General features: G+C 39.8%; 1 protein-coding gene across 4 annotated transcripts in view; it reads left to right on the top strand.

The window, feature by feature from the left end:
- NBEA (neurobeachin) overlaps positions 1–16,083 on the top strand; it is a 2,460,099-nt gene that overhangs the window by 918,136 nt on the left and 1,525,880 nt on the right. For 3 of the 4 annotated variants that reach the window (XM_029602688.1, XM_029602689.1, XM_029602691.1), the window contains 2 exons: positions 986–1,112; positions 10,030–10,113. In XM_029602688.1, the coding sequence (XP_029458548.1) occupies positions 986–1,112; positions 10,030–10,113 (211 nt within the window). The remainder of the gene's footprint in view (positions 1–985; positions 1,113–10,029; positions 10,114–16,083) is intronic. The other variant, XM_029602690.1, reaches the window with a different exon arrangement.

Here is a 16,083-nt window from a genome sequence, read left to right on the forward strand (position 1 = left end):
CCTGTGGCTCCTCTGCATCTTCCTAGCCTCTGCCTTGTAGGATCATTGATCTTGACAAATGTGAACATCAGAAATTTAGTATTAAGCTTATACTCTGGATAATAATAATAAAGTTCAACTTTTCTTTCTTATTTTCATTTTTGCTACTATTTTCCAAATTTGTGTTAGCATTTTTTTTGGCTGTATGTACAGATTTTGTTTCTTAGGTTAAAGAAAGAGGAAGTTGTATTTCAATTATTGCTATTACTTTTACTTTTTAAATATTTCCATTTTAAATGGAACCTATGCATTTACTATTTTAATTCGAGCAAAAAATTAATTGCCCTATGAAATTGTAATAGGAAGGGCAATTTTCAAACAGCTTGATTAGTGTTAGTCTGCATGTACACTGTCACACACACTTTATGGAGTATTTTGAAAATGAACTTACACATGTAGGTTTGCTTTGAAAATATTTGGATAATTGACTGAGTAAATTGACATTTACTGGCAGAAAGTTATATCTCTTCTTAGGGCGTAACTTATGGGCATACTCTTAAGCACGTGCTTTATAAAATAAAAAATAATTTGTGTAAATGCTGTTTATGCCCCTAGTCCACTCCCTGGAATGCCTCTGCTCAGTTTGTACAAAAGTACTACGTAACTGCAATATGTGCATACTTTTACATGCATTCATCCCCGGGCTATTTTAACATAGCCATTAATGCACATAAAAATGGGTTTTCACATAAATGGCTTTGAAAATTCCCTCGAAGACATAACTTTGAAAGAAAATGTGCTACTGTTTTTAGCATTTGAATGTGGGACTTCCTCTATTTAATTGATTTACATTCAGCCTTTCAGGCACTTCAGAATGGATTACATTCAGGTACTGTAGGTACTTATAAATTAGGTCTTTATCTCAACAGAAAGATAATTCCATTAATTTAGGATTATATTTTTAGAATTAGATTTTAATCTGTATACAAACCTGTTTTTGGAACAGGTGCAGTAGATTCGGCATCATCTTCGTCATCATCCTCTTCAAGTTTTGTCAATGGTGCTACTAGCAAAAATCTTCCAGCTGTGCAGACTGTTGCCCCAATGCCAGAAGATTCTGTTGAAAATATTAGGTATTTAATTCTATATTTTTAATTTGTAAAGTTCCTAACATATTAGTAGAAGTACAGGATATGGCACTATATGTGGAAATTGATTTCTTTATTAACTATGATAGTTTTTTAACACATTATTATAATCTAATGGCATCTGCCTGTTCTCTAATGCCCCAGTTCAAATCTGCTAAATTGGTGCATATTTCACATGTACTGGAAATTTTTGAATTGGCCTATTACCAGGATGTCCAACTCCAGTCCTCAAGAGCCATAAACAAGCCTGGTTTTCAGGATATCTACAGTGAATATGCATGAGAGACATTTGCATACAATGGAGGCAGTATATGCAAATCTATTGCATGCATATTCATTGTGAATATTTTGAAAACTTGGCCTGTGTGTAGCTCTCCAGGAGTGGAGTTGGTCATCCCTGGCCTATAAGATTTATTTATTGGTCTTTTAAAGACATATGCCCTATCTAGATGAGTATGTATCCTGGTTTCGTAAATTTAAATTGGGTCCAGTTCAGGCAAATATATCTTCCTGTTCTTGTTTTTTTAGCAGATTTGATTACTTTATGGTTTTTCATCTACAAAAAGATGTGTGATGAAAGAATGTAAGCCAGTTGTAGTTTTTATATTATTTGTGTATTCTCTGCTAGTGGAGCATTCTTTGTTGAATGTGTTCTCTGTGCAGTGTCATACTATTTGATGTTGGTGATCGTTTATGGGGTGTTCAGGATTTTGTTTGTTTTATACAGTAATAGTTTAAATATGGAAGATATTTGTCTGAGAATATATAGGCATTTTCAAAGCAGTCTAAATATTATTTTCCATTTGGAAAGTTCTAGTTTATTTTGTCTTGTACTGAAAGGATGTAAAGAAACTGTAGATACTTAAGTAGATTGCTGTGACATAAATTCAAATTAAAATACTCAGTGGGATAGGCTTAGTCACAGAGTAGTAGCAATCCTATCTTAGATGTTTAGTTTTGCTTTTACTTATTATAGCTTGAATCTTAGGTATTCTATAATGTTGGAGCCATTACGAGTGATATTGTTCTCACCTACTTAGTTTCATTTTGTATTTATGTCTTCATGATTTTTCATGTACTCCCTTATTCATTTACCATCTGAATCTTTAAGGAGGAAATAAGCACTTTTCATTTCTGGAGTTTGTCAAAATTTTAATGTATATGTTACTCATTTAACTTTTGTTTGATTATATCCTCTATATTAAGGATCATCAAGATCAATATTTACTTTTTTAATCCTATATTCCCAGGAAATTTATTTCATATGAGTAAAAATACATTTTCTTCCATTTTTCAATTACAGTTTTTCAAAATTCATTTATTTAGGATCTGAAAATTTCTTTTATTTTCCCTTTTTATTTCTTCATTGACAAGCAGGGCTGAATTAACCAAGACACATACGTGATTATATCCAGTGGCACTAAATTGACTCTTCTTTCCTTGCTCATATAGTGTTTGTTTTACTGAGCATGTGCAGGAGTTCCTGTGCGGGTGCTGCCTCATGAGCCCGTCAGTCTTGTCAAATTTTTATGTTATTTTTATGACTTCTCAACACTTTTTTTATTGCCCCTCAACAGCATTTTTCAGTGTTCCAAAAAAATAAAATAAAAAAAAAAAATGTCCAGCTCTAAGAAGATGGCTCTCACTGGCTTCAAGGATTGTGTGAATGGAAAGAAGATGGCTCTCACTGACAGCCATGACATCTGTTATCCGAGTCCCAGGCCTGACCACTGCACATCTGTTACCTTGTGGCCAAATGTCACTGCAAACTCAGAGGTTCCAGAGCCTGGAAGATGTAGAAGTTATGGAGGTAGGTAAGAAGCAAAAGCTGCTCTTCCTCATGGAGTGGAGCCTCCTTGAGTTCCCCTGATGATGAGTTGAGCAGGATCTCCTCGAGCAGGGCTCTCCCTATTTTGGTGCAAGCTTTGGAACCTTCCATCTCATTGGGGTTGAGTAAAGCGCAGAAGCACAGCACTTACAGAGACCATAAGTTATCCACTGACCCCACAGGGCTCAAGAGCACCTAAAAAGAAGCACAATGTGTCTGAGCCAGTAGTACAGTTAGGCCATTGAAGCTGCATTCAGGATCCACCCCAGCCCAATTGGTTCCTTCAAAGTATTGAGCTCTGGCACTGTTGGCACATTTCAGCCCAGCTTCATTGGCACCGATGATGTTTCCAGCACCATCAATGCATTGGCCTTCAGCACCATTGACACTTGAAGCTCAGAGCAAGGGCCCTCAACACCATTGACACAATGGCCCTTGTTGCAACTGATGCAGCTATGTATCAAGTCTGAGCAACATTCACCTGCTCCATCGACTCAGTCAAGAAAAGCAAGATATCCAAATGGGGATGTACTTCACTTATCTTCTCCCATCTCCAGAGCAGTCTCGCCATTGAGGCTTTTGGAAGAAGGTCTCCATCTGGAGACACCTGACCTTTTTTGTTCTTTGATGCAGCTGGTGTCCATACAGTTCCTGCCTCTCAGTTCATTTGTTCCAAGAAGGTTCTGCCTTCTGGAGTCCAGACGGAGGTCTTGAGCAGAATGAACCTAGTCAGAGGACATGGCAGCCCATAAACCAGGTGGAAGAATTTGTGAAGAATTTCTGCGCCTTCCTGGCAGCTAGGGACAAGAAGGCCACTCCAACATCTCTTGTCCAAGGTGTCAAATTTGTTCCCCCATGGGGGGAGTTCCTATGTCCTTCATGACACAAAGTGTCTTATCAAAGCTCCTGTGGGTTGAATCTAGTCCATGCCCCAATTCTGCTGTGGAATTCAGCCAGTTGGATGGCATTTCTGAAGAATATTCCCCTCCAAGTAAACTGAGAACACTGTCCCAGTTACCTGTATATTCATTGGAGTCCTGAGTTAGTGTTCTTTCACTTCTCAAATCACTGGAAGTATACATGGAGATTCATTCAACCTCCTACCTGATCCTCCTGAACACTATTAACAACCAGAAGACCTCTCCTATTCCATGTTTTTTGGATTACTTAGGAAAGACCCTGGAAATTAGCATTCACAAGGACTAGAACCTCTGCACAGAAGTCTTCAGTTTCTCTGGATTCTGGAATCTCCAGCGAAGCCCTCAGCAATCTTGGTGCACTAGATCTTGCAAGATTTACAAACAAGAATATGGAAAAATCCAGCATCTGCCTGCCAGAAAACTGGACCTTAAATACATGGTTTACCAAACCTTGGTGTTTGGAATAATGCATCTACTGCACCAGTTGGTCATAATGGAATCAGCACTGAAAAGTGCAAAGAGGAAAAGGATCCTAGACACCTTTATGAAAAAGATTTTCCAGAGCTCAATGCTTAATGCCTAGTTTTATATAGTGCAATACTTACATGATTGCATAGAGAAGCTGAAGCTTTTGCTATATTCTGGTATCCACAGGCTCTTCGGGATGCCGAATAATGTAAATGTCATCTCCTTTGTTCAGTATACAAATAGTTTGACACCGCAGCCAGATCGCTGGCAACAGCTATTGGAATATAATGAATAGCTTGGTTAAGGGCCAGTCATTTGCACCAAGCCGTACACAGTAAGTTGGTGGTTTTGCCCTGCTATGAGGAATACCTCTATGGTTTCAATCTTAAGGAAACAGCCACCCAAATCAAGGTGCAGCATGTGGCTGTCCAGTCTCTCTTCTCGGGCTGTGAGAAACAATCCTCATTGAGATGCTCTTACTTCACTTTTATTTGCTTCTGTTTCAGGAGATACTCTTTCCACCAATTGCAGTCATGCCATGCCCCATTTATGCTTCCACAGCAACATCTTCTGGCTTACGGATGTAAACATGAGGGACATTAGCTGAAGATGCTGCAACAGATCCAACCCAAACCTGGGATTAATTTTTGACCAACCTTGATTTTCAGATCTTGACTCTGCCAGTAGGTGAAAGATAACCAAGAACTTTAGGTCTTTAGGATTGAAGAGTCTGGTTACCAGATGCATTTCTAGTGCCTTTCAGTGCTACCCTCTTGTTCAGCTTTTAATCTGAATCTGTCTCACTTGACTCAGCTTTGTCTCTAGGTAGAGTACTTCTCACCCAAGAGGCAATTGAACCTTTCCCTCCCAATCAGCTTGGAAAGGGTTTCTACTCCCATTATTTTATTATTTCCAAGATATTGGGGGGGGGGGGGAGAGGGGGGTTATGACGTTTAAACAAGAGCCTGTTGTGGCAGAAATTCAAAATAAACTCTCTCCACAACATTCAAATTGAAGATTGGATGTGTGCCCTGAATCTGAAAAATGCTCTTTCTGTCATACCCACCTATTCTTCCCTCCTATTAGCACTATCTTTGTTCTGTAGTGCATTTCTCTCACTATCAGAGTTCACTCTTTTGGGCTTTCAGAGGCACCCACAATCTTCACCAAGTGTCTGGAGGCAGTAGCTGCATATCTTTGTTGTTAGGATATCTGTGGTTTCCCTTACTTGGAAAACTGGCTATTGATGGGATACTCTCAAACAGTGATGTTGCAGTCCCTGCAGACATCAGTCCAGCTGCTTCAATTGTGAACTTTGAGAAATTGAACCTTGTCCCTTCCCAAAGAATCAAGTTCATAGGGGCATGGATAGAATTTCTGAAGGACAGAGCTTTTCTTTTGGGGGAGCAAGTTTGCCTCCTCCAATCCCTGATCCAGTGACTGATACAAAAGGATCAAGTCCAGTCAGGAAAATGTTGGTTGACCTTGGCCACATGGTAATTCATATAGTCCCTTTAACCTGCCTCCATATGCAAATTTTTCAATGGACTTGCATACTCAGTGGGACCAATTATTCAGCCTTTATCATTCTCAGTGGAGGTCTCCACTGGTGGCTAGACTCAACCATTCAGGAGTTGGGGGCTTCCTTTCACTTACTACCCCATCAAGTGATTATACGTACCACGGTATATAAGAATCTATAAATAAATAAATAAGTGACACTGGGAGCGGATGTGTTGGGGGTGATGGTAGTGCACACATAGGGCCATTCTGAACCAAGGAACCTGATCATCAACAGATCCTCTGTATCATATCAATCTGCTGGAGCTTCAAGCAATCAGACTCACCTTCAGAACTTTTTCTCATCTCCTTTGGGGAAATAGAATTCTCATCCAGAATGACAATAAATTCACCATGTTCTATATCAACAAGCAATGAGGCACAGGATCATAGACCCCCTATGCCAAGAATCCCTAAGATTTTGGGAATGGGCTTGCACCCATGAGCCATTCCTTCAGACAACCTACCTTCTTGGGATCTCCAACACATTGGCAGATCACCTCAGAATGATGTTCCAATCTTGCGAGTATACTGTACATCATACAGTGGCAGACAAGTTATTCAATCTTTGGGGTCTGTAAATCAATTTATTTTTGTCAGACACAAACAGGAAAGTGAAAAGATTTTGCTCCGTTCTTTGAAGCAAGGGAAATCCATTCTGGACTGTTTTCTGCTCAAATGGGATACAGATCTACTTTATTTTTTTCCATAACTTCTACTAACCACCAGAATGTGCAGAATGTGCTCAAAGACCAGGCTCACTTGATTCTCATTGTTCCAGCAAGGCCCAGACAAGTGTGATTCTCATACCTTGTCCAGTTGTCCAGCAATCCGCTGATTCTTCTGGGGTTCAATCCAACATTATTAATTCTTGAAGAGGTTCGTCTGTATTATATGAACCCTCCCCTCTTTCAATTTGACAGCATGAATGTTGAGTGTTCACTAATTGCTTCCATGTCACTACCCAAGGAAGTTGAAGATGTTTTAGTTTCCACCAGGAAGCCTTCAATCAGAAGTGCTCACAACTTTAAATTGATGTGGTTTTCAGATATAGATATGGTGTCAAGACAGGTCACTGGACCTCTTCGCTTGCAAATCAAGAGAGTTGCTTCAATACTTTTTCTAGTTTTTCTCCTCGAGCCTCAGTACCTCATTGATCAAAGTCTTAGAGCCATAGCAACTTATTGTGTTCAAGTAGGTGGAAAACCAGTATCCATTCATCCTTTAGAACTGAAGTTCCTGAAAGGCTTATGGCATACAACACCTTTGGTAGCCATACCACCAGTAGCATAGGACCTCAGTGTGGTACTGGTGCAGCTTATGAAGCCTCTTTATGAACCGTAGGAGTCAGCATCCTTGAAGTTCCTCACAGGAAAAGTATTATTCATAGGCTATTATGTCAGCTAGAAGAGTCAATGAGCTTCAGATATTAGTGCCTTTCTCACTATGCATGCAGTTTCCACAATAGAGCAGTGCTCTGCACTCGTCTCAAGTTTTTCTTCCAATAGTGGTTTTGACTTTTCATATCTATCAAGCCATTGTGTTGCCCCTGTTCTTTCTGAGACCACATACACAGAAAGATGAGAAGGCCCTTCATTCATTAGACTTAAAGAAGAACCTTGGCTTACCATCAGAAGACAACTCAATCACATCATCAGGTCTTGAAACTTTTTATCTGTTATGATTCTAACAGACCAAACTTAACAGTTGCCAAGTTCCCTTTGTCCAACTGGCTAATGGATTGTAATGCACGTTGCTACATTTTGGTTGGCCTGCAGATCACAGATTCTATCAAGGCTCATTAGGTGAGAACTATTGCTAACTCAGTGGCTCATTTTAGAGCCTCGCCTATCAAAGATATCTGCAAAGCTGAAACTTGGACATCAGTTCAACATCTTCACATTCCATTACTGTTTGACAGTCTATCAGGAAGTGACAATAAATTTGGACAAACAGTTTTGCACAGGCTTTCCCCCAGTAGACCACTCTCCATAGTGGAGTCTGGGCTACTGTTTTTAGTAATTGTTCTACGGCAGCTCTCAGCTTGGGACTCCCCATGTTTTATGGCTAATTCAGCTCTGCTTGTCAACAAAGACGTAGCCTCCACCAAAGTTGAAACCATCATCCGAAAAATGAACCCTGCAACACACACAATAGATGCCCTCCCAATAAAAACACTTAAACAAGTTCCCAACATCATTGCCAGGCCTATTGCCGGCATAATCAATCTCTCTCTAGATGAAGGCATCTTCCCAGACAAACTTAAATGCGCTGTCATCAAACCAATACGCAAAAAACCTCACCTTGATGAATCTGATGTCGCCAACTTCAGACCCATATCAAACCTCCCCTTCATAGCCAAAACACTAGAAAAAATTGTCAATCAGCAACTCTTGGACCACCTAGAAAACCACAAAATACTCTTTCCAGCACATCACGGATTCAGGAGCACCCTTAGTACAGAAACCCTACTACTATCCCTCTCAGACACAATCCTCAAAGGCCTAAACAACGGCCAAAAATACATTCTCATACTCCTCGATATATCAGCAGCCTTTGATACCATCAACCACAGCATCCTCCTGAACAAATTAAAAGAAATTGGACTATGCGACATTACAATCAGCTGGTTCAAATCCTACCTCTCCAACAGATCATACAAATTCAGAACCAAGAACACAGAATCCAAGCAAATAACCCTCCCCCACGGCATCCCCCAAGGATCCTCATTATCATCCACATTCTTCAACATTTACTTCCTACCTCTATGCAATCTCTTATCTGGACTCAGTCTATCATACTACATATACGCCGACGACATCCAAATCCTCCTCCCCATACGAGACACCATTACAGATATCCTAAAACTCTGGGCCACCCACCTCAAAGCAATCCAACAACTACTAACTCAAATGGCTCTCACCCTCAAACACAACAAAACCGAAATACTCTACATATGCAACAGAACCTCAACTACATCTGACCCCCAACTCACTACCTGTATAACAAATAAATAAATCATCCTCACTGCAAGAGATCTAGGAATCACGCTAGACAGTGAAATGAACCTCAAGAAGCACATAAACACCACAATAAAAGAAGGTTTCTTCTAACTCCAAGTCCTAAAAAAAATCAAACCCCTCCTACACCCACAAGACTACAGAATGGCACTACAAGATCTCCTGTTCTCCAAACTAGACTACTGCAATGCCATACTCCTAGGCCTACCAGCTTCCACCCTCAAACCACTTCAACTCCTACAAAACGCAGCAGCAGGATCTCTCACCAGCAGCAAAAAGTCAGATCACATCACACCAATTCTCAAAAAACTACACTGGCTCCCGATCCCTTACAGGATACAATACAAAACCTTTTCCCTTATCCACAAAGCACTATACAGCAACAAAACAGAATGGATGAATCCCGCGCTACACTTCCAAACACCAAAAGGAATCTACGTTCAACAAACACCGGCCATCTCACCATTCCGTCCCCAAAACTAGCCCACCACAGCTCAACCAGGGAGCGTGCCCTCTCCATAGCCGGACCCTCCCTATGGAACACCCTCCCCACAGACCTAAGACTTGAACCAATGAAACAAACCTTCAAAAAGAAGCTAAAAATATGGCTCTTCCAAAAAGCCTTCGTAGCATACTAAGGACCACCAACACTCATCTCACTTCCTTCCATCCCCCCCACCCCCATACCTTTCCCTCCTCTATCTCACTCCATGTAAACCAATGTGATAACACATATTGAATGTCGGTATATAAAAGCAAATAAATAAATAAAACGAGTTTGCTTACCATAAATGGCATGCTCCATGGATAGGATGAAGTAGTTATGTTTAAGACCCACCCTCCTCCCTGAGAATTAACTACCAAGCTAAATCTCACAATGCAGCACCCATACATAATCAGTAGACTAAAAGGTCCATGAGCAAGGAGAGAAGGGTCTGTTCGGTGTCATTGGATGATGCCACCCATGTGTCAACCTGCTTTCTACAGAGAACCCCATCTATGGTAAGCAAATTTGCTTTTGATGGCATTCACTAACTGCATGTGTATGCTGGTAAGGCATTATGCTGGTAGATTTAGAATGAAATGCCCAATGTTGCCTATTGTAGCGTTCCAGTTCCTGGGCTTGCAGATGCTGAAAGAGTTTTTCAAAGCTGGATCACATCCAAGACTCCAGGAGAACACGGCTTTTGGTGAGCAATATTGAACTACTGGTCATGTAAAGAAGCTAAGCATTCTTGAATAGGCAGTAAGCATATGACAAGAAATTTTATTTAAAAATTGATTCTTCTTTCCCTGGATTTTCTCTCAATTATTTCAAAATAATAATTTCCCATAAACTCCTGGGAAATTTGATTAATAATAAATGATTTTGATGATCCATAAGTAACTTGCATTTTTCTGATGATCTTCTGCTGTTTTCTATTCTAGGCATCTATAATGAATATATTTATGGTGATTTTCAGCTAGCCGTATAGTACAAGTTTGATATTCGTTACAACTGATTGTAAGCTTTTCAGACCAACTCCTAAAAATTCTTTTAAAATGAGTAATTTATAATTTCATAATAATTAAATACAAGAATATACTTGTATAGAGGAACAACAATCAACCAAAGATAATTACATACAAGAAAAAAAAAAAATGATAAAAAAAAATGACTAATTACATTAAAGACACAGTATATAATGGAGGAGTACCCAAAAAGTAGGAAAAGTACAAAAAATGGAAAAAAAAATGTTTTTCCAACTTTTAAACCTCTTCTTACATCCTTCTAGATGCTTATTCTTATTACTTGCTGTAAGTTAATAAGTTCTATAAGATATCTTGAATAGATATCATAAAGCTAAATGAAATTATCATCCAATCAGATAACTTATTTTACAGCATAAGATCCTGCACTTTTAAATTGTATTAAAAGATCAATAAATGAAAATAATTCCTTCTCTGTTGGATTTATTGTATAATATTGCCCCTTATGAAATAATCTTTCCAACATAAATATATTTTTTTTAAAAATTAGTATTTATAATCTTAACAATCCAGTGCTTCTGACTTTTGCTTTGCAGCTTTTTCATCTTTCAAAGTGTATTAAATTGCTCTTTTACTCAATAAAATGTATCACAAAATATAATTTACATATGGCATACTACTTTATACAATTGTGATAAAAATATGAAACAAAACTGAACAGTTGTCTATTTTAAATGTATAAAATTTCACATTAGTCGTTACTTGGTGATTTGATGATACTTCACAGAAAGGAAGAGGTTTGGAGGTTTTCAGCACTTCCCAGATAAAGTGAAACAATCCCTGAGGAATGCTTCAGCACCACCTCTTTTTACCCAACTAAATTTTGTGCAGGCAGCAAGTTTCCTAGACAAAATTTAGTTGAAGAATGAAGAGAAATACTCAAAGTCTGGGTTTGTCTAGCTAACTGGAAAAGTTTATAGTCCATTTAAGGTGTACAGAGATATATTTTTTTTATAAACAAAAATTCCATCCCTTTACCTTTCTCAGCCCTTCTCCACCCTTCCACCTTCAGCCATTGAAGAAAGCAGATCTCTGAACCAAGGTATCATCTGAAATTTGTTCCAGTTATCATTCCTTAACTCTTTCTATGAAATCTGCAATAAAAAGCATGCATATCGTGTGTGTACTTTGAATTTTCTTATTTAGATCTGCAGACAATATGGGGTAGATTTTCAGAGGGTTATGTGCGTAACCCCTGAAAACCTACCCCAAACCCCCCCTGCACGCGCTGAGCCTATCTTGCATAGGCCTGGGACGTGCGTAAGTCCTGGGGCTTTCCTGGGGGGGTGGGGCGTGTCGCGACTGGCGCATCATTGGCGGGCGTGTCGGGTGGCGTGACGCGGCCGGTGCGTGTTCCGAGGGCAATCCAGGGGCGTGGATGTGGCCTCTGGACCAGCCCCCGGACCGGAACATGGCACGCGGCAGCCGGCCCGGTGCGCATAAAGTTACGCCTGCCTCGAGCAGGCGTAACTTGTTCAACAAAGGTAGGGGGGTGTAGATAGGGCCGGGGGGGGGGGGGGGGGTGTTAAGTAGGGGAAGGGAACGGAGGCAGGCTGCGTGACTCGGCGCGTGCAGGCTGCCAATTTTGAGCAGCCTTGCGTGCGCCGACCCCGGATTTTAATGGATACGTGAGGCTACGTGCGTATCTATTGAAATCCTGCGTACTCTTGTTCGCGCCTGGTGCGCAAATTTATAAAATCTACCCCTATGTCTACTTCTATGGTCTTCAGTGCCCTATGAAACCATGCACAAAATGATGGAGGAAGTGTTTCCTTTTATCTGGCTAAAACATTTCTACTACCAGACAACTGTAACCTCAGAATGAAGTGTGTCTGATGGAGGAGTTCCTAAAATAAATATCCTTGGTCTACTCATGGTCAACATGCCTGTTACTTCTCCCACCACTCCATATTTCCCTACACACTGTCTTCAAGAACTCCTGGAACATTGGGCAGAAGAAATAGAAATACAGAATCATAGAAACATAACAGAAAAGGATCATATGGCCCATCTAATCTGGCCAAGTAATTTAACTTTATAATTCCCATCACTCACTCAGAGATCCACAGTATTTATCCCATGCTTTCTTGAATTTAGGTACCATTTTTGTCTCCAACACCTCCATTGCATCCACTGCCTTCTCTCTAAAATATTTCCTAACATTACTTCAATCTACCCCCTTTCACTCTCATCCCATGACCCCTCATTCTAGAACCTCATTTCCAATGAAAGAGGCTCCCCTCTTGAGCATGGAAACCTTTGAGATATTGAAATGTCTCTATCATATCTCCCCTATTTCACCTTTCCTCTAGGGTATACATGCTTAGATAAGTCTATCCCCATATGCTTTAGATCGAAGACCATTGATCATTTTAGTAGCCACCCTCTGGACGGATTCCAACCAGTTAATATCCATTTGAAGGTGTGGACTGCAGAATTGTACACAGTATTCCAAATGAGGTCTCACTAGAGACCTATACAGGGGCAACATTACCTCCTTTTTACTACTGACTATTCTTCTCCCTATTTAGCCAAGCACATTTCTGCCTTCTGCCATTGCTTTATCCACTTATTTGGCCACTTTGAGATCATAATATGATGACCCCCTCCCACTTTTCTTTTGAGCTTAGAAGAATTTCACCCCAAATACTGTACCTCTCCCTTGGGTTTTTTGCGTCCTAGATGCATTACTCTGCATTTTTTTTTAACATTAACTCTTAGCTGCCAGACAGAGACTATGCCACAAGATTCACGATATCTCTCATCATTTTTTCTGCAACTTCTTGGCTGTCTATCCTGTTGAAGATTTTGGTGTCATCTGCAAAAAGACAAATCTTTCTGAACAATCGTTACGAAAATGTTGAAAAGAACTGGTCCAAAAACCAATCCCTGAGATACACCACTGGAAACCCCCCTTCTCAGAGTAAACTGTATTTACTACTACCCTTTGTTACTTCCCATTCAGCCAGTTTCTAATCCATTGAGTCACTCTAAGTCCATATTAGAACGGTTAATTTTTTTTTTTTATAAGTCACCTATGTGGAACCATGTCAAAAACCTTACTGAAATCCAAATACACTACATCTAGCATTCTCCCTTGATTCAAATCTCTAGTCAACCAAATAAATTGATCTGATTCGTCTGACAAGATCTACTTATGTTAAAACTATGATGCCTTGGATCTTGCAATCTGTTATATTCCAAAAATTGCATTATCCTCTGTTTTAGCATCAATTTCATTAATTTGCTCACCACAGAGATCAGACTAACTGACCTGTAGTTTCCAGCCTCTTCTTTATTGGGCTGAGTATATTTCTTGTCTGGGTTTTGTAAAAATGTTGTGCCTTTGTGGGGAATTTATTTTTACTTGAGAGCTTAAGGCATAAAGTGTGTGTTTTGTGTTAGAAAAACTCTTCCTTCAGGCTGAGACAGCTACGAGCTATCTGAGAAAAAAGAGAAAAAAAATCCCTGCAAGTAATCTCAACTGTTTAGTTCCCTCCCTCCCTACTCTTCTACCCACCTACCCCTGGGTTTACCTTTCTTTCCCTGGAGTCTTAGATAATTAGCTTCAATTACTTTGTCCCCCATTACATAGTAGTTCTTTACTGCTCAGATAATAGTAACTTAAACTGTCATATTGCTTGTAAAAATTGGTTTTCCCATTATTCTTATAAATCTTTGCTGCCAAACACTGATAGTTTGTTTTATTTCAAATACCTGTTAAAATTATTTGCTAGAGCCTAAATTTTACCTTACCTTATCTATATAATTTTAAGGAATCAGTGATAAATAACAAAATGTCTTTAATTCAGTACATCAATTGTGGTGCTTATATCTCAAGTCCTATCATTTGGAGATTCAAAGGTTGTCCCTTTGGTCTTCAGCTGTCTGCAATTAAAATGGAGCTAATTTATCTAAGGGAGGAATTGTCTAGGTTTCAATTAACCTTGAACCATCCATACCTCTTGCCCATCTCCCACAGAGGTTTCTGAAACCCAAGAAAAAATGGTTTACAGTGGGCTCTAGTAGAACAAGACAGTCACCCACCTTCCTCAACTTTACAGCATCCTGTGCATCAAGTCCCATTCCCACAGTGATATCGGGCATGCAGGATTAAAAAACCCAGGAACAATTGGATAACAGTAGGCTCTGGCAGAATAAGGCCTGTGATGAAGAGACACTCTCCCCACTATTACCCCTACATGATGTTTTTTCTTCATTAGAGAATTAGGAAACCTTAGCAATAGATTTTGAAGTGATTTCTAAAATTGAAGTCACCTAATCACCTAGAAGCCCTTCAATAGAATCAAATGTCATAAAAGAAAGCTGCTTCTGTTGGGAGGCTCAGTCATCAGAGGAACCAAATTGGGACCACTTTTTGATGGTGACACAACAGTTAAATGCCTTCCATGGTCCTCAGCAAGGAAAAATGCAAACCACATAGTTCAAGTCATTGAAGAAGAAAGTAAGAAATTTGATATCAGTGTTATCCATCTGGGGACCAATCAACTCAATAGAAATGGTATCCATGAAGTACAGAAAGATTTCTAAAATCTAGGAAAGATAAAACACACTGCAAAGATTATTGCCTTTTCAGTAGTATTACCTATTCTGTGGCGTATGAGGGGGAATTGTTTTTACTACATGGTTTGATCTCTTTTTTGATTAAAGGGCAGCAGATGTTAGCTATGTTGTTGGTAATTTCCATCCAGGAGTTAACAGCGGTATTGATGTCAGACAGGTTTAATTTTTTGAGAGCTTCAGGAAGGAGTTCAATTAGATTATCTGGGGTACATGTCTTTCTATATTCGATGTATGTTTTTTGAGGTGATAATGTTAGATTTTATTTTGTAGGGCAATAGATGCAGATATCAAATAGTGGTCAGACCATGGAATGGGCCAGGTTCTTGGTGGCTTTATAAGTTACATTTGTTGATTAATGAATAAGAGGTCCAGAGTATGGCCCGCTCTATGTGTTGATAGATTAATGGTTTGCTGAAAGCTTATAGCTGTCATAGTGGATAAGAATGATTCACAGCTGGAAGATAACGATACTGAATCAACATGTAAATTAAAATTGCCAAGAATGATAGAGGGGATGTCAAGGTCAATGTTATTCAAATGGAATTCAATTAATGGGGATGGGTTATGCTCAATTAAGGCAGGAGGGGCATACAGTAAGCATATTTGCAACTGTTTAGATTTCAAAAGTCCAGGCCCCTTAGTCGCGCTCTTTTGGTGCGTGGCACCTGGGGCCCAGGCACATGCTTTTCACCCTCCCGGCGCACTGGTGATGTCAGCCGGGGGGGAAGGGCGCAGCAAGTTTGGACAGGGCCCGAGGAGCGTATCTAGGAGATGCAAGTAAACGCGGCAGGTAATCCTAGCCTCTGATGAGGCAGCCAGCAGATGGAGGCAGCAGGAAGATGGTGCTTGGGCCCAGGAACGCGCTTTTGACCCTCCCGGCGTGCTACTCTTTAGTTTGTCAATATGGCCTACCAACTCTTCTAGGTTCACAGTGATTTGGTTCAATTCATCTGACTCATCAGCCTTGAAAACCATCTCTGGAACTGGTATCTTTTCAATATGTTCATTTGTAAACTCATAAGCAAAGAATTTGTTTAGTCTTTCTA

This window comes from Rhinatrema bivittatum, chromosome 5, assembly GCF_901001135.1.
Source record: "Rhinatrema bivittatum chromosome 5, aRhiBiv1.1, whole genome shotgun sequence".
NCBI lineage: Eukaryota > Metazoa > Chordata > Amphibia > Gymnophiona > Rhinatrematidae > Rhinatrema > Rhinatrema bivittatum.